The sequence below is a fragment of the Bos indicus genome, chromosome 7 (genome assembly GCF_029378745.1).
Source record: "Bos indicus isolate NIAB-ARS_2022 breed Sahiwal x Tharparkar chromosome 7, NIAB-ARS_B.indTharparkar_mat_pri_1.0, whole genome shotgun sequence".
Classification (NCBI taxonomy): domain Eukaryota; kingdom Metazoa; phylum Chordata; class Mammalia; order Artiodactyla; family Bovidae; genus Bos; species Bos indicus.
Genome location: NC_091766.1, coordinates 40,154,140 through 40,173,201, shown reverse-complemented (window position 1 = coordinate 40,173,201; position 19,062 = coordinate 40,154,140). Strand labels below are relative to the sequence as shown.

The window sequence follows — 19,062 nt, the reverse complement described above, 5'->3', positions numbered from 1 at the left end:
TTGAGGGAAGCAGGCGTGAATGTGGCTGGGCTGCAAAGGTCACTCCACCCCGATCTCTACCCAGAGCCAATGCCAAAGAGGTGCCCAGTGTCCCCAGGGTCAAGGCAAGGCCTCCTTCAGCTAAAGACTGTCCTTCAGTGGCACTGTGGCCTGCCAGCCTCACCTTCAAGAGAGGAGAGACCAGGTGGTGGCTGTAAAAGAGCTCTGAAGTGGAAAGCCTGAATCCTGCAGGGTCTCTGGTCTATGGGGAAGTCCACTATTTCTCTCTCTCCTCTACTGGCATTGCCAGCTTAGTCCTGGTGAGCACCGGGCAAAACCCGAATTCCCTCCTTGACCCCATAGGAGGGGCTCCCACCAGAATCATCTCAAGATTAGAGACAAGTGTGGGGAGAAGCCTGCGGGTTCGGAAAGTCACCTTCAACTGTCTCAGAGCAGAGGCAGGACAGGGAGGACCTGGGAGGGGCTGGGCAGGGGCAGGCTGGGAACCTGGGAGAGCAAGGATCGTCTGGGAGGCTTCTGGAAAAGAGTCTGGTGTTACAGAAAGGTCCCATCTTTGAGCCAGTATGAGGGACCTGGGCTCCTTTTAAACCTGGTTTCCTGGCACCCTGCCTCAAGGATGCAGATTCCACAGGGGTACCCTGGACAAAATTCAAAAAACAGCTGAATGAGGTTTTTCGAGGGGGAAAAAAAATATAATAATGTGATTGAGTGAGGGTGTCTTTGGAGAGTAGAGGTAGGAGGTGGAGGAGCAAGTGTTTTTGAGGACAGAGGAAATTTTGCATAACACATCTCACATTCCACAGAGATAACCACAGAATCACTCACCTCTCCATTGTGCTGAGTACCCAAGAAGGCTTAATCATGGCCTAAATTGTGGGCAGCAAGCTGGATACTAAGATGGGTAAAGGCAAGGATCTCTCACCATCACAGGAGAAACAAAATGCATGGGTAGGGACTTCCCTGGTGGTCCAGTGGCTAAAACTCTGGGTTCCCAATACAGGGGGGCCACGGTTGGATCCCTGGCCAGGGAACTAGATCCCACATGCCACAACTAAGACAGGGTGCAGCTAAATAAATAAATAAAAAGCATGGGTAGGGGTAGAGTTCAGTGTTGGAAAAACTACAGGACAGCCAGTTGGGGGCGCCCTTAGGCTGTGCAGGAACACAGCGAAGGCTGTTCCTGATGAGCCCAACTTGGCTGTGGAGGAAGGCAGAGGTGTGCAAGGCACCAGGAGAGTAGCTGCTTTCAAGGGATGGATTCTGGCCTTCACACATCTGAGCAGCCATAGCCCGTAGAAGCTTTGCCACCGTCCCACACTGTTCCTTCCCAAAGGCAGGCCTTCTAGTAGTCTGCAAGGTCCTTCCCCCAGCCTGCAAGGCCCTCTGTCAACTGCCACCCCCGCCCCCACCTCCATCGCATTGGTTTGGTCCCCAAGGCCTTCAACGCTCCAGCTCTGAACTTTTGCACTGATTCTTTCCTCGAATTGGAACATCCACCCATAAATCCCTAAAGCTCTCACCTATATCTTTCTTTGTTAAAAATCTCCCCCTTGAGCTCTCTTTTCCCCATCTCATTGGATGTGAACTCAAAAAACAAAGAAACAGGTCCCTTTTATCCTGTTCACAGCTATGTTCCCAAGACCTAAAACCGTGTCTGGTAGCCAAGAGGTGCTCACTAAGTTCTGTGCATTTGCTTTGCCAGGGATCTTTCTGGGTGTTTTACCTATCTAATATACTCTCCACACCATGTGAGGTAGGTACTATTATTCCCAATTTCATTTCATGAGAAAATAATACATGTGACAAACAGAAAAGAAATACTTGGGCACGCCTGGACACCCAGACCCAAGGACCTTTCTATGAGGTGGTTTTGCGCGAGCCAACCTTCCTCTTGGGGCCTTTCAGTTTCTGCGAGAGCTCTCCACGCTTCTGCTTAGGCGGGAGTGGGGTTTACTGTCCAGCAGCCCACAGACTAACTTATCCTTCATTCCCGGTTTTCCTCTCTGTAACCCATTCCTGCTTTAGTCCTGGGTGGACTGTCTTTCCTCACCCAACACCATCAGTGAATAAACCTCTTGAGGGAAGAGTCGCCGCCCGCGCATGGAATCTGTTAGGGTTTAATAGTTCACCTGAACGCAGTTTACTTTGAAAATTTAATATAGTATTATTCACATTGCCCACCGTTACTCACAATTGTGCCCATGAAATTAAGCTCCCTCTGCGATGCCCTCCGAAACACCAAGCGGAAAGGGAGGGGTTCAGGCTGTGCCACGTAGGGCCAGTGAAGCCACTAGGCTCTCCTTACTAAGCTCTGGGGCGTGTACTTCCTCTCTGACGCTTTTGAGACATCATGCCCCAACCATAAGGAGCCTTTTTAAATACTCAGGCATGTTGGTTTAATAAGGGAATTTGTACGGTGCTACCAAATTACGTTGTACGACGGTCTGGACAAAAAGTCTTTTATTTCTCCCTTTGAACTACATGGGGCTGCCATCTTGAGCAGAAGTGAATTATGGGAGGGCGCCATTTTGTTCGGGAGGGCGGGTATTTCCGGTTCCGGCGTGGGCGGCTCGCTCTTTTCCTCTGCAGGGCCGCGGTGGAAGCGGGTGCGCGGGTCGCCTCTCTGAGTTATCCAGTTCCATCCTTGTCGCTGCGGCGACACCCGCATTCTCCGTCGCCATGACTGAACAGATGACCCTTCGTGGCACCCTCAAGGGCCACAACGGCTGGGTGACCCAGATCGCTACCACTCCCCAGTTCCCGGACATGATATTGTCCGCCTCTCGAGGTACGGGCTGAGGTGCTGGATTAAGGGGCAGGGGTCGTTGGCGCGCGTCACGTGGTTGGGCCTGTGGGCCGCGAGGTGGGCTGTGAATTGACCTGTGCCTAGGCCTCATTGCGGATAAACCCATGAGGCGTCCCCGACTTTGCGAGCTCCGAAACAGCTGGCTGCCGGGAGGGTTGCAAGGCTGGGGCCTTTTTAATCTCTACCTCTCAAACCCGTGTATGTAACTGTGAGCCCAGGAGCCTTCGGGTCGGGCGGCGCGGTGATGATCCCAACATGCCATCTGAGTGCCTATGCTGAAACCCAGAGGCTGTTTCTGAGCTGCTGCCCGGACCCTCTGCTCATTAAAAAGTGGACTTCAAGGCGGACCTCGTGTCTAGTCTCTCGGCTACTTCAGGGCAGCCCTTTCTCCAGCCCCGCCCCCCCCCCACTCCCGCTTTTTTTTCTTCTCATTCTCTCTGTACCTGACTGCATTTGGAGACTTCTTGTCGATTGCTTTTTGCATTCACGCTATTTAAAAATAGTTCATCTGAGGCTACCATCATGTATGGCACTTACTAGGAAAGTTTGTTCAGTGGAACACATTGCAGTGAAAGCATCCAATCCTTAGCGTCTAAAGTGAATTTTCTATTGCAGGTATTTCTTGCATCCCCTAGCAGTAGTCTCAGGAGGCCCACAGCTACTCTTCCATATCCAGCCTGCTGTGCGCATGCATTGTGGAAGTGAAGTCGCTAAGTCGTGTCCGACTCTTTGCAGCCCCATGGACTGTAGCCTACCAGGCTTCTCCGTCCATGGGATTTTCCCAGGCAAGGGTACTGGAGTGGGTTGCCATTTCCTTCTCCAGGAGATCTTCCTGACCCAGGGATTGAACCCAGGTCTCCCGCATTGCAGGCAGATGCTTTACTATCTGAGCCACTTAGGGAAGCCCAGTAAATAGATGTGGAATCGTTTTGGATTTCCGAAAGGGGCATCCATAACCTGGTAAGGTTTCACACACCTGAGTTAAATTCTGAGGGTGCAACTTAGCTCTGCTTGACTCTTCACTAGAGTTACTTGGACTTGGCTAAAAACTACTTTCTCAGCCTTTAGGTAGTTTCCCTACCCCTAAATGCCCTTGATTTATGATCCAGAAGGTCAGATGGTGAGCCGTGGGGTTTTTTCACTGGGTCTTCTTTTTCGTTTTACCTGCCCTTAGATAAGACCATCATTATGTGGAAGCTGACCAGAGATGAGACCAACTATGGTATCCCACAGCGTGCTCTTCGGGGTCACTCCCACTTTGTTAGTGATGTGGTCATTTCCTCAGATGGCCAATTTGCCCTCTCAGGCTCCTGGGATGGAACCCTTCGCCTTTGGGATCTCACAACGCAAGTAGCTGCTCTGGGGCACTGGGGGGAAGCTGGGTAGAAAGCAGGTAGATACCATCAGGTTTCCCAGGGTAGTGATTTGGTACTTGAGTGGGAACTGTAAGGCAGAGTACCTGGAGAAGATATTTGTGGTTGTTCCGCCTCCCTCCCCGTTGCTTTTAATTAGAGACGCAGAATTGCTGAAGAATGGTCTGTTATAGCAGTTTTATCAGATGTTGTATTTGGGAGTGGACAACATGTTTGAACATGCTGTATATTGGGAGCTCAGTCTTGGGTGGTCAGGCATAATGGAGGATCCTGGTGATGACAGATGACATTGTCAGCCAATCCCCACATGGGAGTGAGGACATGTCCTGCAATTCTGAAGGGATTCTCTGGCATATTCTCGGCCAAGGGCTTGCCATTTATCAAAGTCATATCCAGGGTTGTGTGGGTAACGCAGCTCCATTGGGTGAGGAACTGGGCTAGGGAAGCAGTCTGACTGTGGAAGAATGTTTGCAGAGTCTGTCTAGAGAGTAACCAAGTCCTCCCTCTCAGGGGCACCACCACTCGCCGATTTGTAGGCCATACCAAAGATGTGCTGAGTGTGGCCTTCTCTTCTGACAACCGGCAAATTGTCTCTGGCTCCCGAGACAAAACCATCAAACTATGGAATACTCTGGGTGTATGCAAGTATACTGTCCAGGTAAAGTAAAGGCACATGCAGGGAGCATATGTTGAACATTTCCCCCTATCCTTCTTAACTGATGCTTTTATATGGTGATTTCAAGCCTCATCTGGAACCTAAAGGGATTCTATCTTATCTTAAAGGTTTGGGTTCTGAAGTGTGAATATAGGTTGTCAACATACTGAATATATAGCCCACATAACTGAGGGGGAAGTGTGGGGTCTGGAGTTTCATGAGACAAGACAATTTCTCCTTATTTCCTTTCCATCCTCTGCAGGATGAAAGCCATTCAGAGTGGGTGTCTTGTGTCCGCTTCTCGCCCAACAGCAGCAATCCCATTATTGTTTCCTGTGGCTGGGACAAGCTGGTCAAGGTGAGCTTGGAGCCAGGGTGTGAGGCCTTTACCAACCAGAATGTGTTCCCATTGCCTCCCAGTTGGTCATAATCAACTTCGAATGCTTAACTGACCAACTTGTCCCTTAACTGACCATTTTCCTCCTGATACTTTCTCAGTACAGGCCTTTAGTTTTTGATATTTGGTCTAAAGTAGCTAATTGGGAGCCCAGAGTCCCTGGTAAGGTGGCAACACGGAAAGCATTTTTTTCCCTAAGTGGCCAAGATAAATAATTCTTGAACTTTTTTGTCAATGACAGAATGGAAATTGGCTGTCCTATCCAGGGATGCCTTTTAAGCATGATGCCATGCCTTTTCTTGACCTGAACCCTTTTGACCTTGATAGATCCAGAGCCCAGGTTCTTCACCTTTGACCCAATTTTAGGTATGGAACTTGGCAAATTGTAAGCTGAAGACCAATCACATCGGCCACACAGGCTACCTGAACACTGTGACCGTCTCTCCAGATGGATCCCTCTGTGCTTCTGGAGGCAAGGTGATTCATAGACACAGGAGTCCCCTAATCAATGGGAACAATTGGATACTTAAGATAATGGGATAGCAGTCCAGGGGAGAAACATTTTGAAAATGAGTTAAGGCATTAAGAGATTGTCTTATGTGAGGCTGGTTTCTTAAAGCTGTTGATGAGATTAGAATCCTGTGCTTTTGGAGTTTACAGTGATGCATTTTGAAGTCAGGTTCTTGTAGGGTTGGTGAAGTGTCATCTCTTACATAAAAAGATAACTGGTGATACTCGTGAAATTAATTTTATAAAGACAGGATACTGCAGTAAACAGTTAAGAATAAAGGTCCCATCTTGAGGCAAGATGGGTGGGATTAATATGTGGAAGAAGTCATATTTCTCTGATTGGTTTTCTCCTGTCACCCAGGATGGGCAGGCTATGTTGTGGGACCTCAATGAAGGCAAGCACCTTTACACACTAGATGGTGGGGACATCATCAATGCCCTGTGCTTCAGTCCTAACCGCTACTGGCTCTGTGCTGCCACGGGTCCCAGCATCAAGATCTGGGTGAGTGTGGGCTGCAATTGAGGCTAGATATCTGGCTGTGCAAGCCTTGGCAATGTTGTAAATTTTCAGTGTGTCTTCTGACTCGCTGCTGGGATTTGAACTTCCTAAACAACTCCAGAACCATCATGCTATCAATGGATACCCAAGAAGGATGAATTATAACTTCTTGGGATTGGGGGGAAAAAAAGGAAGACCAATTGTAGCGATCTACTCAACCTCAGTGCAGTTGACACTTGGGTCTGGGTAATCCATTGTTGGAGGGGAGGCAGTCTTGTGCATTATTTAGGATGTTTAATAGCATCCCAGGCTCTACTCCCCACAAGATGCCTGTACCAAACTAGTGAAAAATAAAAATGCCTCTAGGCATTGCCAAGGGTCCCCAAAGAGGCAGAAAGTAATTCTCTGCTGAGAATTACTGAATTACAATTAAAGGGGCGTTTGAGAGGGGACGTGTCTATCTTGGTTTTTAAAAACCGATAATAGCATGAAAGGGTCAAGTGTCCTTAATCCTGGTTTTTCCCCTTCCCCAGGACTTGGAGGGCAAGATCATTGTAGATGAACTGAAGCAAGAAGTTATCAGTACCAGCAGTAAGGCAGAGCCTCCCCAGTGTACCTCTCTGGCCTGGTCTGCTGATGGCCAGGTAAGTGGATCTATCCTCTGGTGATTCAGCTTTTAACCTTTCTGCGCTTCAGCCAGTTACAAAACTAGTGACATAGGTGATTGCCTTTGGCGGGACTTGGATAACTGTGCCAGTGAACACAGATCAGCCTTCATGTGTTAATGTCAGTAGGAAAATTGTGGAGGGACAGTGATTACCTGTCTTCAATTAAAACTTTGATTAACTTTATCAATTTACAACTGATCAAGTGAATCCTTACGACCAGCTGTTGCTTCCTCTAGGAATACATAATCACCTGTGAATAGTAGAAGAGTGGACATCTTAAAACAAGGGTCATCTTTGTTGCACTAACAGGACTGTAGAATTGCATGGCTCTAACTTAATGTTGTCATTTCTCCCTTGCAGACACTGTTTGCTGGCTACACGGACAACCTGGTGCGAGTGTGGCAGGTAACCATCGGCACCCGCTAGGAACAAACATGGCAGAGCTTTAAAAATTAAAAAAACTGGTTTTCTGACTTTCTATAGTGAGTGTCTTTCTCTGAAAACTTCTTGGGACTCATCACGTTAGCTTAGTCTGCATCAAACCGGGGCTTTGATTAAAAAGGTTTTGTTTTAGTCCTTTAAGGCAAGGACTCCTTTGTACTCATCTTACATAGATATTTAAAATTAGGTGTAGTGATCTGGAGATGGTGGCTTTTCCTCAGGTGGCAGCTAAATGACAGATGTGTGGCACATAGAGGTCTACTGTATATATACCCTCCAACTCATAATGGCAACGAGACTTCTTTGACTTCCAACTAGATACATTAAAAGATTGGAGATGTAGTGTGCCTGAGTCTTGGGCATGAGGGCCACAGTATGGAGATTATTAGGAAAACCAAAGTCTTAAGCAGTGGTAGAAAAGAAGTGGCAGATGATCTTGAAGTAGACCTGAGGAGCCTGCCAATAACAAGCTAGGCAGAGGACCCAGATGGAGGGTGGTAGGATTTATACCTCGCTCTGTTGAAACAAAGAAGATCTAATTAAGCACTCCTCCATTCTGTGGCATCTCCTTTGTGTGTGTATGCACACTCAAGTCATGTCCAACTCTGGTTTCCAACCCCTATGGACTATAGCCCCCCAGGCTCCTCTGTCGCTGGGTTGTCATTTTCTTCTCCAGGGGATCTTCCCCACCCAGGGACTGAACCCACATCTCTTGCTTCTTTTGCATTGGCAGGCAGATTGTTTACCACTAGCAACACCTTACTCTTCTAAAGGAATGGACTCCACAAAAGCAGCAAATAGTTTTTATTTTCACAACACAACCCATCTTCCTTTCTCCCAGGAGCATAAAATTGACCTCAGCCATCAAAGCAGAGGACAAAAGCTGATAAGTGACAGAAGGCAAAGGGTTACTAGAAAAATAGATTCTGCCCAAGGCTCTCCTAGGGATTCAAATCCGTCCCAAGGCTCCCCTCCAGGGCTCACCAAATGGAGGGAAATAAGCACATGAAAAGAGGCTGGAAACTGACAAGGGGATTTTACAGAAAATGAAAGGAGCCTGGTGGTGAAAAGACCTGAGGGATTGGGGTGGGGGAGGAGCCTTGCTCCTAGATTAATGCTGAAAAAGGAAGGGGGAAGAAATAATTGGATGATGTATGTAGTTTCCATCATGTCGACCATTCCAGATCTCACTGAAGCTAAATTCTGGCCAGTCTATGGAGGTAGAAATTGGGGATGGAAGGAAAATTAGAATCCTTCCTACTTCCCCCAGAGAGTAGACTGTTGATTATCCAGCTCTACCCTTTTCCCAGCCTGCCTCCCCCAAAAAAGCTTCCAAATCCCTTAGCTAAAATTTGCATCAGAAAATGGAATGAGGGCTGTCATGAGTCTTGCCCAAATCCTCCAGCCTCAGAACTGACATGAAAGTTGAACAGGAAATGGGGAAAGGGAAGTTTAGTAATGAGATTACGACCTCCCTTTATCCCCTACTCAAAAACTCAGATCCCTGGGCAGACAGGAAGGGAACACCAGGCAGCTGTTGTCATCAGGGACCCATGCAGACCTGTTGAACAGACCCAGTAGGTGAGAGAAAGCTGAGCTGGAGGCTAGGAGAGTTTATTAGACTCCTAGAAATAGAAGCAGGGGCCTGGGGTCAGAGGAGGAGCATGAAGCAACGCAGGAACGGGAGCATTTTAGCCCCCAAACTTATGGGCCACCTTCCACCACCACCCGCCCCCCTAGTGCTAACCAGAGGGGCCCATGCGGGTGGCAGGCTGATCAAGGGCAGAGCTTGATGCGGGTGCCCTTGGAGAGCACCCGGAAGAAAGGGAAGACACGCTCGCCCAAGAAGGCAGCCGAAAAGGTGTGCACATGAGCCAGAGTCTCTGCATTGTAGAAGCCCAGGCGCCCAGCCTCATAGTCCAGGTACACGCCAAACCGCCGTGGTTTCTCACTTGGGCTCAGCAGTGTCTGCTCCGTTGAGCTTTGTGCCTGGTAGCGTTTGCCATTGGTGCCCACACACCACACTTCCCGCTGGAGCAGGGGCTGCTGGGGCAGGTGGAGGCGGCGGCGGCGGTGGTGATGGCGAGAGGAGCTGGCATCCCCACTGCCCACAGAGGACCCCCCAGAGCCCACCTTCTCCTTATGATGGGTTGATTCACGGGCAGCACCCACCGCCCAACCCCGACGCCCACCCACCTCTACCTCCCAGTAGTGCCGGCCAGAGCGGAAGCCCTGGGCCCCCAGCACGCAGCAGTCGGCCGAGAAGCGCTTGGAATGGTCAGCAACCTCCTGCCGCCTCTCTGCCAGGCGGACCGCCCGGCGGTCGGGAGACAGCATCAGAGCCGGGTGAGCCGTGTCAGGGTCCAGCGTCAGGTCCACTTGGGAGGAGGGAGGACAAATACGCCAGGGCTGGAATGACTGTTGGTGGCTAACTCCAAAGTTTGGCCTTTCCTGCTTTCCCCTTCACCTCTCGCCCTCCCCACCATCCAACTGACTTCAGCTCCCTGCCCCGACAGAGTCTGGGCTCAAGTTCCTAGGGACTCCATTTCTTTTCCCCACTCTGTTTTCAGGACACCAGACAGGTTTTCCCTCTGGTCCTGGCTTTTACTCCCCACCACCCACCTGGGCTAGCACAAAAGCTGCTCTCAGCTTGAAGCCCCAATTGGCCTGCCTTTATCCTGCTCCAATTTCAGCACCCATTCCCGCAGGGCCCAACTTCCCCTCAGAACCCAATCTCAGGTCTGTGAAGGGAAAGGCAAAGGAAGGTCGAACAGGTGACCTCCCTACCTCGGGCAGCCTGACAGAACATCCGGCTCATTTTCCTCACGATGGCGTCTGTCAGGAAGTCATGGCTATGGGGTTGACACGGGTCAGGGGACCAGACCTCTGGGGGCTGCAGCTGTACCTCTTCACACCTGGAGAAGGGGACCGGGCAGGGGGTGGGACCATGATATTCCCAGAGGAAAGAGCAGAAGCTGAGGGGAAGGAGAGGGTCCAGGAGGCAGAAACTCAGGTCCTGGGGAAGGAAGGAGAGGAGCGGGATATCCAAGAGATGCAGGGATGGGGAACCAGATGCCATTGGGTCACAAAGGATAAAGGGTGAGAACACACCTATTGAAAGTCTCCTTGATGTCCTGGGAATAACAAAAAGAGGGAGAGGGAGAAAGAAACAGAGAGTCAGCTGCACAGGGATGGTTCCCTTCTCCCCATCTGATTCCAGCCAGAGAAAGAACTGAACTTGGACAGTGAGAAAGCACACACAAGGCCTTCAATAAACATGCATCCATTTCAATCACCCATATGACTCATTATGCCTAATTTAACCCATCCTGCTGTGAGCCCAGCAGAATTTACAGCCCCCGTAAAAGAATTTTCACAATATGACTTGGTCCTATTTTTCAAGATGTTAATGTCAAAAATTCTTTTCCAAACTCTTAAAATCCTTTTACAAACTGAATCTTCATTCTTTTCATTAGGTACAATTATCACACACCACATTCAGTATCAATCAATCTGTCTCCAGCCTCAAAAATTCGGGTTAAATCACTGTGGGTTCCTCCCAATGAGAAGAGAGGTAGCTCTGGACAGGTGTTTGGTAAGCACCACCTTTTACAGCAGACACAGGGCTGGGGGGAGGGGGCGGGGGTGGACAAGGAAGGGGCCATTGCTTACCTGGAGTAGCCGCAGGCCCCCTTGCTGGCTTCGCTCCTGGGCCTCAGCCAGCAGGCGGCTCAGCTGAGCAGCCTGCTCTGAGAGGCGGCTGGCCGCTGCTCCTGCACGCCCCAGCTGAGCTTCGTGCATCTCTCGGAGGCGCCGCTCTAGCCCTGCCTGCTCTTCGGCCAGAAACCGTGTCAGCCGCCCAAATTCTGAGGCCACAGCTGCCAGCTCTGACTTCATCTGGCTCTGGGATGATGCAAAGGGGATGGTGGATACCACCTCAACACACAGAAACAAACCTCCAATTTGGTAACTGCTGCCCCTCAATCCAAGGCAAAGGAGCCCTACATTCTGAATGGAAAAGAGCCCCTGACCCCTTCCCCATCTTCTGGCTTTAGCAGGCTTTAGCATGCTCCTGGCACAATGGTCCCAAACCCACCAACCACTGCCTGCAATGCTTATCTCCACCTTGGCTACTTGACTCTTTCTTCAAGTCTAAGCTTAAATATTCCTGAGAAATGTCTTATCTCTCTTCCAGATCTAAATCAGGGTTACTTATATAAATATCTCCTCGTGGCATATGCCTCAATTTGAAAGGTTATATTTACACTGGAGTATCTTTTAAAATCCTCTTTCCCCACTGCTCTGTAAGCTCTGTTACCACAGGGTCCTCAGACCCTGGAACAGTGCCGACTACCGAGTAGGTGCTTGGTGAGAAGTTTTTGAAATAAATAAAAAATTCAGGAATCAAGATACAAAATCAGGGTCCTGGCTATTCCACTAATGACCACGGGAAAGTCACCCAATCCTTCTGGGTTAGATGTCAGTAAATTTTCCATAAAGGGTCAGATAAGATTTTACACTTTATGGGCCATGAGGCAAAATAAAAAATATTATGTAGATAACATTAATATATAAAGAGAGAAGACCTCTACCCATTGCCACCCCATTTGCCTCGGCCGGGCAACCCTGGATGATCAGCACACTTTTCACCCAGATATAAGCTGGAGATATTCTTAAGGGTATGTAAAAAGAGTTAAAAGACCAGAGTGTGGAGGGAAGTCCTGGCTGGTCAAGTGTGTGAAGAAAATAGTTTCACTCTCTATCCCAGTGAAACTCAGTTCCTGACACCGCTGCACCCCAGGAGCCCAAAAATCTCAATTTGGGCAGCAGGCTAGAAACAAGAAACTCCCTGACTCCCAGACTCAAGATTCCTACTAGGTGCCCAGCAACAAAGTCCCTAATGTATAGGTGGCAATGAATGAGCATGGGTCCTGGAAAGTGGCAAGGCTCAGCCATCCTGCCAGGATGGCAGGCACTAGAGAGATGGGGAAAGATGTCAGATAGGAGGGATGCCCTGGCTTGGTGTCCAAAGCTCATTGCCAAGTCATTCCAGTGCCTGCCAGCTTTACAAAAAGAGGCAGGAGTAAAGGGCTGGAATTAGGGGGAAAATATTTAAAAATACTCCATGGGGAGGGGTAAGCAATAATGAAAAAAGGCTGAAAAACACCAGACTAGAAGATAATAGGTCTCTGCAATGCTGACATTCCTCCACTCATGTTCCTCTCACTTATGCCTTGCCCACCACCTGACATCTGTCTTGGAGCCTGGAGCTTCTCTGACAGCTGATATGTGAATTTTGCATTGCCCTCTTCTGTCCTCTGTGCTATCTGGAGTGATAGTATGGGGCAGCAGGTCTAGGGTTAAGTGTCTGGGATGGTAAACATGCTCTGCAACCTTGAGCCAGGGACCAGCCCTCTCCAAGCTAAACCTATTTCATTCCATTTTGGAACCTAGGAATAAACATGCCTCTTGATTTGCTAAGGCTTCCCTGGTGGCTCAGATGGTAAAGAATCTGCCTGCAATGCAGGAGACCTGGTTTAAATCCCTGGGTCATGAAGATCCCCTGGAGAAGGGAATGGCAACCTACTGCAGTAGTCTTGCCTGGAGAATTCCATGGACAGAGGAGTCTGTTGGGCTACACTTCATGGGATCACAGAATCGGACATAACTGAGCAACTAACTCTTTCTTTGAGCTGCTAAGACACCTCTCCTCACAGACACCCAAGGTGTCTACTTCTCTCCCAGGGCTTGGCTGTCCTTCTTCAGAGGATCCAGTCACCACCTGTGAGAGCCCATCTTTCCTGCTCTGGTTTAACCACAGAACCAGTCAGCCCTGTCAAGGACATTCACTCACCTTCAACTCTGTCACCCGCCTCTCCTCCTTGGCCTTCATCTTCTGCACAGCCTCCAGGTGCTTCCTCAGTGGTTCCACATGCCCCTGCAGTTTGGCCTAAAGAAATGGAGAAAGGAAAGTTAGAGGTCTTGGATAGGAGAAGCACCTGCCCTCAAAGGCCATATCCCCCATTCTCCCTGCAGTGGACTGGGCTCAAAGCCTGATACCCATTACAGGTATTAAATGAGCATCAAATTCCCTTCCTCCCCTTTCTTCTCTTCAGATGATGACAAAGGCTTTCAACCCTCCTCCTGAACTCATGTACAAAGTCTGCAAGTTAAGATTCTGGGACTTCCTTGGCAGTCCAGCAGTTAAGACTCTGCACTTCCACTGCACAGGGCACAGGTTCAGTCCCCGGTCAGGGAAATAAGATCCTGCATGCCACTCGGCCTGGTCAAAATAATAAATAAAGTTAGGATCCTGATGACTACACAGCACCACACTCAAGAGCTGGGAGTGAACATGGCTTGAGCCCCTCAATGCACAAAGTCTTTCCATATGACTGCTCTTACATATGGTCCCTTCCTCCTCATGAGCAATCTTCCTCATAATTTTCAACTCTAAATACTTTTCTGATGATTTTATGCCTATGCTAAAAATCTTTCAACAGTTCTCCATGACTTGCAATATATGAGGCTCTCATTGCACCTTCATTTCTAGCCTCCCCTCCTACACCTCCTAAACACAGAATCTTTAGTTTTAGTCATAAAACTTCTAGTCTTTTCCTGAGCATAATTCCATACTTTTATCCATGCTACTCCCTCTGTCTGGGACTGCCTTCTACACTTAGCCCAAGGCATTCTTCCTTTAAAACCCAGCTACCTGTCCATGCCCCTGATGCTTCCCACCCCCAACTTCCTCTGTGATCCCAAGGAACATGAATACACCTTTACAATACTTCCCTGCACTGTAATCACTTACATGTGTTCTGTCCCTAGGACACACAGGCTCATGGGAGCACGGACCCCACTTATTTTAATTTCTATGCTTCTCTCCCACTCAATTACTTGCTAAATGGAAAACAAATACACTCTCCTCCTACAGTTTTAACTTGTGCAACGAAAATGCACTTGAGCTCTGTGTTCTAATCGTTTGTAACAGAATCTTGTGCTTTAAAGACCAGAATGGATAAGCCTGGTTTTTGTGCCCTTTCCTTTTTTGTGCCTTCTACTACTTCTGCCTTTCAGCCTCCTTTTCCTTGGGGGGTGATACAGCCTAGAAGAGCTCAAGCCTAGACTCTGATCTGAACCTGAATGCAGGCAGGTGACCATGCTTCAAGTTACCTCATCTTAAAAAGGAATAACAGAATCTACCTTGTGGACACGACGCTTAGCACAATGTCTGGCACAGAGCAAAAGATCAGTACTAAATGTTATCTACAATTCCCTACCCAGGCCTAAGCTTCCAATGACAATCTGATAATGACCCTTGATCTAAAGAGGTTCCTGACCCAGAGCACAAAAGGTAGTCATTGCAAGGTTAAATAGTTGAAAAAAAAAATCGTAATAGAATTACAATCCATAACATAAAAATAGCATAAACAACACAAAAATTTGCCTTTTGCTATTATTTTCTACTTTTTTCCAGTAGGGTCAATAATTTCAACTCTATTAATTCAACATTTATGCTTATATTTCTCATTTAATATTCTTCCTAAATTATGGACAAAAAATTCATACACGAATCCAAATAGAGTACCATTTAAGAGAAATTTTCAAGAACCTTTAACTTTTTGAAGCTTTATATCACTTGTGCATTATTACCTATTCAATAAAGAAATATTTCTACAAAACAACACTGTGCTAAGCTAGTGCTAGTTAGTGTATGTATCTGAAAAGAAACTACCTGCCTGTAAAATACCCTGTAATTTAGAAGAGACTCAAATTAGTCAATAAAACTTATGTATTTATATTTACTGATCAGTTAATGTCAGACTTGGTGTTTAGTGGCCTTTTCAAATTGCAGAGCTCTACTGGGCTGGCATTCAACAGCCACGGCTAACACAAATTAAAATCCAGTTTCAGAAGCTCTTCAGAAGAGTTCTGCAAGGAGAGGGTGGAGAAGGGATGGAATGCCCCATGGATATGCCACCCTGGGATCCAGTTAACAAAGTGACTACACACTGATGGGTACAGGTAACTAGAAGCCAAGAGGATACAAAAGGGAAGGACAAAAGGAGCTCACAATGTCCCCTAATGTAGGGCCCAAAAGGCAGGTGGTAGTACCAGTGCAGTGATTTCCATAGTAGCCTGGGCTTCCTAAAGATAACCCTCCCTGTCAGTGGTTCAGAATCAATGATGGTAGGGCCCACTGTACTTCTGAAAACCTCCACTAATAACTGGAACAATCAGCCAGGTTTGACAATCACTCTGTGGGAGGAACAGTTACTTGTCATAAGGTGTGTAGGTTTGTCTTAACTGTACATACCACTTCCAGCTGAGAAGCTCTAGACATCTTACTCTAAAACTGGGGTAATGATAATAAAACCCAAATGAAGTTACTGTACAAATCAGGAGAAGATTATGAAAACACAAGCCATGAAACAGAAAAGCTCTGTGCAGACTACACAGAAGAAGCTACCCTCTCCTCCTGGTTCCACTTCTACAAACCATCTGGCCCTTCGGTAAATGTTATTTCTACCAGCTATCTCACACACAAATCTCCTTTACCTGTGTCCAAAAAGATATTAACTAAATTAGAATTAAACTTCGAGAAGAAAAGTCACATGTCAGAAAAATCAAACAACAGACACCTAATAGTGGTGATGTTATAAACAGTATAGGCCAGGAAAGGCGGGGTGGGGTGGGGGGTGTAGTTACTAGTAACTGTGTGGCCCTGTGTGTATATTACTTACATCTCTCTGGTTCTGTTTCCCTTCCGTTTCCCAATCTGTAAAACGGGAATACAAACCGCAGCAAACACACGGGGTTGTTTTCGATTTTAAATGAGACAGTCCATGAAAAAGTGCTTAGTACAGTGCAGGGGTACATAGTAAGTGTAGAGTAAATATTAACTTTTAATCCTGCAGAAATTAAAGTTCAAAGACATTCAGAGACTAAGGGCCAGATCTTCTGACTTAAAAGCCTATCCCTCTTTTCTAAATACCCAGGAAAGGTAAGAAGTCCTGGCCAGTACATCAGAATGATTCAGATCCAACAAAATTCCTCAAGGGGAAAACAAAGCCATATCTTGGAGTGGGTGGGGAACCCATTAGAACAAGAGCAGAGCATATGAGTCTAATACTAGTAGTTAGTCAATATACACTTCTGTTCCTCAGAGCACTTTATTATTTGAGGCCCAAGCTCTTTCCTAGAGAAGGAAATGGCAACCCACTCCAGTATTCTTGCCTGGAAAATTCCATGGACAGAGGAGCCTGGCAGGCTACAGTCTATGGGGTCGCAAAGAGTCGGCCAGGACTTTGTGACTGAGCAAGTTCTTTCCAATTCTAGAGGTTTTAATCAAGGATAGAGTTGTAAGAGTCATTCACAGTTAAATAAGACTGGTAGTAAAGCCCTAAGGGCTTGTCACTTGCATTTCTATAACTTAGGGACAGTGGAAGTGCAAAACAGCAGTGGCTTTTCCCCAAAAGACAAAGTCCAGTGATATGACATCACCAGATTTCGTTTGAGGAAGCCAGTCTTCCCTGGTCTTCTTCACTGTGTCTACTTTGTGTCCAGGATCCTTCTCATTCTAATCATCCTGGTGCCAGTAAGTGCTTAGGTAAGGAGAATCAGCTCAACAGTACACGAGGCTCTCTGAACGGGAAAGACACCATCTCCTTTCCCCAGTTCCTCTTACTTCTTCTCCACCCCAACTAAACTCCCATCTTCTACTCTCACCTTGTACTCCTGCACCACCTCCTCCAATGGCACCACGCTGTGCTGTTTGTGGTTCCTGGATTCTCGACATACCACACAGATGGCCTCTTCATCCACCTCGCAGAAGAGCTTCAGGGCTTCTTGGTGTTTAGGACAAATGCCCTGCTCGTTCCCACGGCTCCCCCGACCAGCAGTTGGGTGCATCTGCCGAATCACCTGGACCATGTTGGCCAGCTGCAGGTTGGGCCGGAAGCTCCGCCTCGGAAAGCTCTTGCGGCACTGAGGGCAGGTGAAGCACCTCCGAGGAGTTGGAGGCGGGGGCAGTGGGGTGACGGGATCTAGCTCCTCTTCCTCGTCCTCCTCCAGCACTTCCTCCTCGTCCTCCTCCTCCTCTCCCCTCAGGTCCTCCTCCATGTCCCCCAAGTAGTAGTCCAGGTCTTCCTCCTCCTCCTCCTCCTCCCACACGTAGTCCATGTTGTCCCAGTTGGATCCGCCCATGCCACTGGTCCAGAACACACCCTCTTCTTCCTCCTCGACCTCCTCCTCCATGTCGCCCTCATAGTCTTCATCGCGCATGGGGGTGTCCCAACCCCCACCGGCCCCCACAGCCTCCACTTCTTCCTCCTCTGCATCCTCCTCCTCTTCCTCCCGGTCTAACTCTTCTCTATCCTCTTCATCCTCCCCTCCCCACAACTGGGTTACACACACTCGGCAGAAGTTGTGCCCGCAGCCGATGGACACGGGGTCCGTGAAGTAATCGAGGCAGATAGCGCACACCGCCTCCTCCTGAAGGGTCTGCACAGGGTTGGGTGCCATGGCAACGGCAGCCATCTTAAGTGTCCAGTCAGCCAGTATAGACGGGTGGTGGGTGGTAGGGGGCGGGGGGGGGTCTTCCCTCTCAGACTCCCTGACGACCCAGCCCCACCCCCAGCCCTGCCCCTCCACACCTCGCCTCAAGCGCAGCCAAAGAAATGTCCTCCCGACAACACACCCCTGCACACAGAGTTCCCTACTCCCAAACCACAACCGAGTCCCTGAAAGGGGAGGGGACAGAGTTGAGCTATACCGCCAAGTCCCTCAGGTGGCCCTGAGTGCAAATCTGCCCCAACGCTCCCTTGGCCTCCTCATAAACCCCCGCCCCTCCTCACTTCCTGGCTCCGCCCCCTCACTTCCGGCTTCCCCTAACACTTCCGGTGCTGCTAACCATCCAAGATCGCGAGCTCCTTCCTAGGTCACGCTACGCCCCTTTCTCCCCCCGCTTCCCCGCCCCGGGTCCCCAGATGACAGGAAACGGTGGGGCGACGCTCTAGCAGGCACTCAGGAACAGGGAGGGAGGCCTAGAAGGACGGAGGCGTACGACTCTGTAATGCGAGGGAGTGGGGAACGAAGACGAAACTGAAAGCCCGGCCTCCCCCATCGCCCGCCACTGGGGATAAATTTCGGGGGACCTTGGAAGGGCTTGGCACCCGTCTACTCTCGTTGCTATGACCGTATCGGCCCGGCGCCATCCTACCGACCGGACACGGAGAACTGCAGCAGGAACTCCCCAAGGCCGATGCCGGAAATGGGAAGGGCGGGTGTCGGTGAGAACCCTGAAGTACTTCCGGCCCATCTAGGCGAAGGACTTTGTTGTTTGAAGACTCCGAGAGTCGGTCCGAGACTGACTAGGGGGCGGGGTCTGTAGAAGTACGGTGGAGGTGGGACCGGAGACCCTTCCCATACTCCCCGCTGTAGTTGGCATTTCCAAACACTGTAGAAACTACCATCGGTCACTGTCGCTTCGTTTGGATGAACTTTCTTAACTGCCATCAGTAAAGGAACCGTAGCAAATCATGACATGCACATTCACACAGTGGAACACTTCAGATGTAGAAAAGGGAATCCTCCCCAAAATGTACAAATGAAATGAAAAAAACAAGGTGCTAAACAATGTGTAGAGTATAATTGTAAAGAAGGGAGGGGGATAGGATGTTAAATGTATGTAATAGCTTTATAGTCCTGT

At 48.8% G+C, this 19,062-nt stretch overlaps 2 protein-coding genes and 2 non-coding genes across 7 annotated transcripts; 3 read left to right on the top strand and 1 right to left on the bottom strand.

The window, feature by feature from the left end:
• The first annotated feature begins 2,551 nt into the window (after positions 1-2,551).
• Positions 2,552-7,381, top strand: RACK1 (receptor for activated C kinase 1). Its single transcript, XM_019964793.2, has 8 exons — positions 2,552-2,788; positions 3,981-4,152; positions 4,690-4,837; positions 5,097-5,192; positions 5,598-5,708; positions 6,103-6,243; positions 6,774-6,884; positions 7,269-7,381. Exons 1-8 carry the CDS (start codon positions 2,680-2,682, stop codon positions 7,332-7,334), a joined length of 954 nt encoding a protein of 317 aa, XP_019820352.1. The 5' UTR covers positions 2,552-2,679; the 3' UTR covers positions 7,335-7,381.
• On the top strand, positions 3,042-3,109 carry LOC139184283 (small nucleolar RNA SNORD95). Its single transcript, XR_011567872.1, has one exon. It is a non-coding gene; the product is annotated as a small nucleolar RNA SNORD95 (small nucleolar RNA).
• Positions 4,446-4,524, top strand: LOC139184274 (small nucleolar RNA SNORD96 family). The gene has a single exon (XR_011567864.1). It is a non-coding gene; the product is annotated as a small nucleolar RNA SNORD96 family (small nucleolar RNA).
• A 755-nt stretch (positions 7,382-8,136) lies between the features above and the next one.
• Positions 8,137-18,928, bottom strand: TRIM41 (tripartite motif containing 41). Of its 4 annotated transcripts, none has more exons than XM_070793367.1 (6): positions 17,082-18,925; positions 13,204-13,299; positions 11,022-11,285; positions 10,461-10,483; positions 10,137-10,264; positions 8,137-9,727 (listed from the first exon to the last, which is right to left on the bottom strand). In XM_070793367.1, exons 1-6 carry the CDS (start codon positions 17,889-17,891, stop codon positions 9,126-9,128), a joined length of 1,923 nt encoding a protein of 640 aa, XP_070649468.1. In that variant the 5' UTR covers positions 17,892-18,925; the 3' UTR covers positions 8,137-9,125. The 4 variants fall into 4 exon arrangements, with proteins under 4 accessions (XP_070649468.1, XP_019820331.2, XP_019820333.1 ...); XM_019964772.2 differs by having other exon boundaries at positions 11,022-11,252; positions 17,082-18,922; XM_019964774.2 differs by having other exon boundaries at positions 9,551-9,758; positions 17,082-18,927.
• Positions 18,929-19,062: the final 134 nt, after the last annotated feature.

Coding starts and splice junctions, on each gene's coding strand:
- TRIM41 (XM_070793367.1), bottom strand. CDS start 17,891: ATGGCTGCCGTTGCCATGGCACCCAACCCTGTGCAGACCCTTCAGGAG. Junction 10,265..10,460: donor ATCAAGGAGACTTTCAATAG/GTGTGTTCTCAC, acceptor CCCCTTCTCCAG/GTGTGAAGAGGTACAGCTGC. Junction 9,728..10,136: donor GTTCTGTCAGGCTGCCCGAG/GTAGGGAGGTCA, acceptor CCTCCTCCCAAG/TGGACCTGACGCTGGACCCT.
- RACK1 (XM_019964793.2), top strand. CDS start 2,680: ATGACTGAACAGATGACCCTTCGTGGCACCCTCAAGGGCCACAACGGC. Junction 4,153..4,689: donor CGCCTTTGGGATCTCACAAC/GCAAGTAGCTGC, acceptor CCTCCCTCTCAG/GGGCACCACCACTCGCCGAT. Junction 5,193..5,597: donor GCTGGGACAAGCTGGTCAAG/GTGAGCTTGGAG, acceptor ACCCAATTTTAG/GTATGGAACTTGGCAAATTG.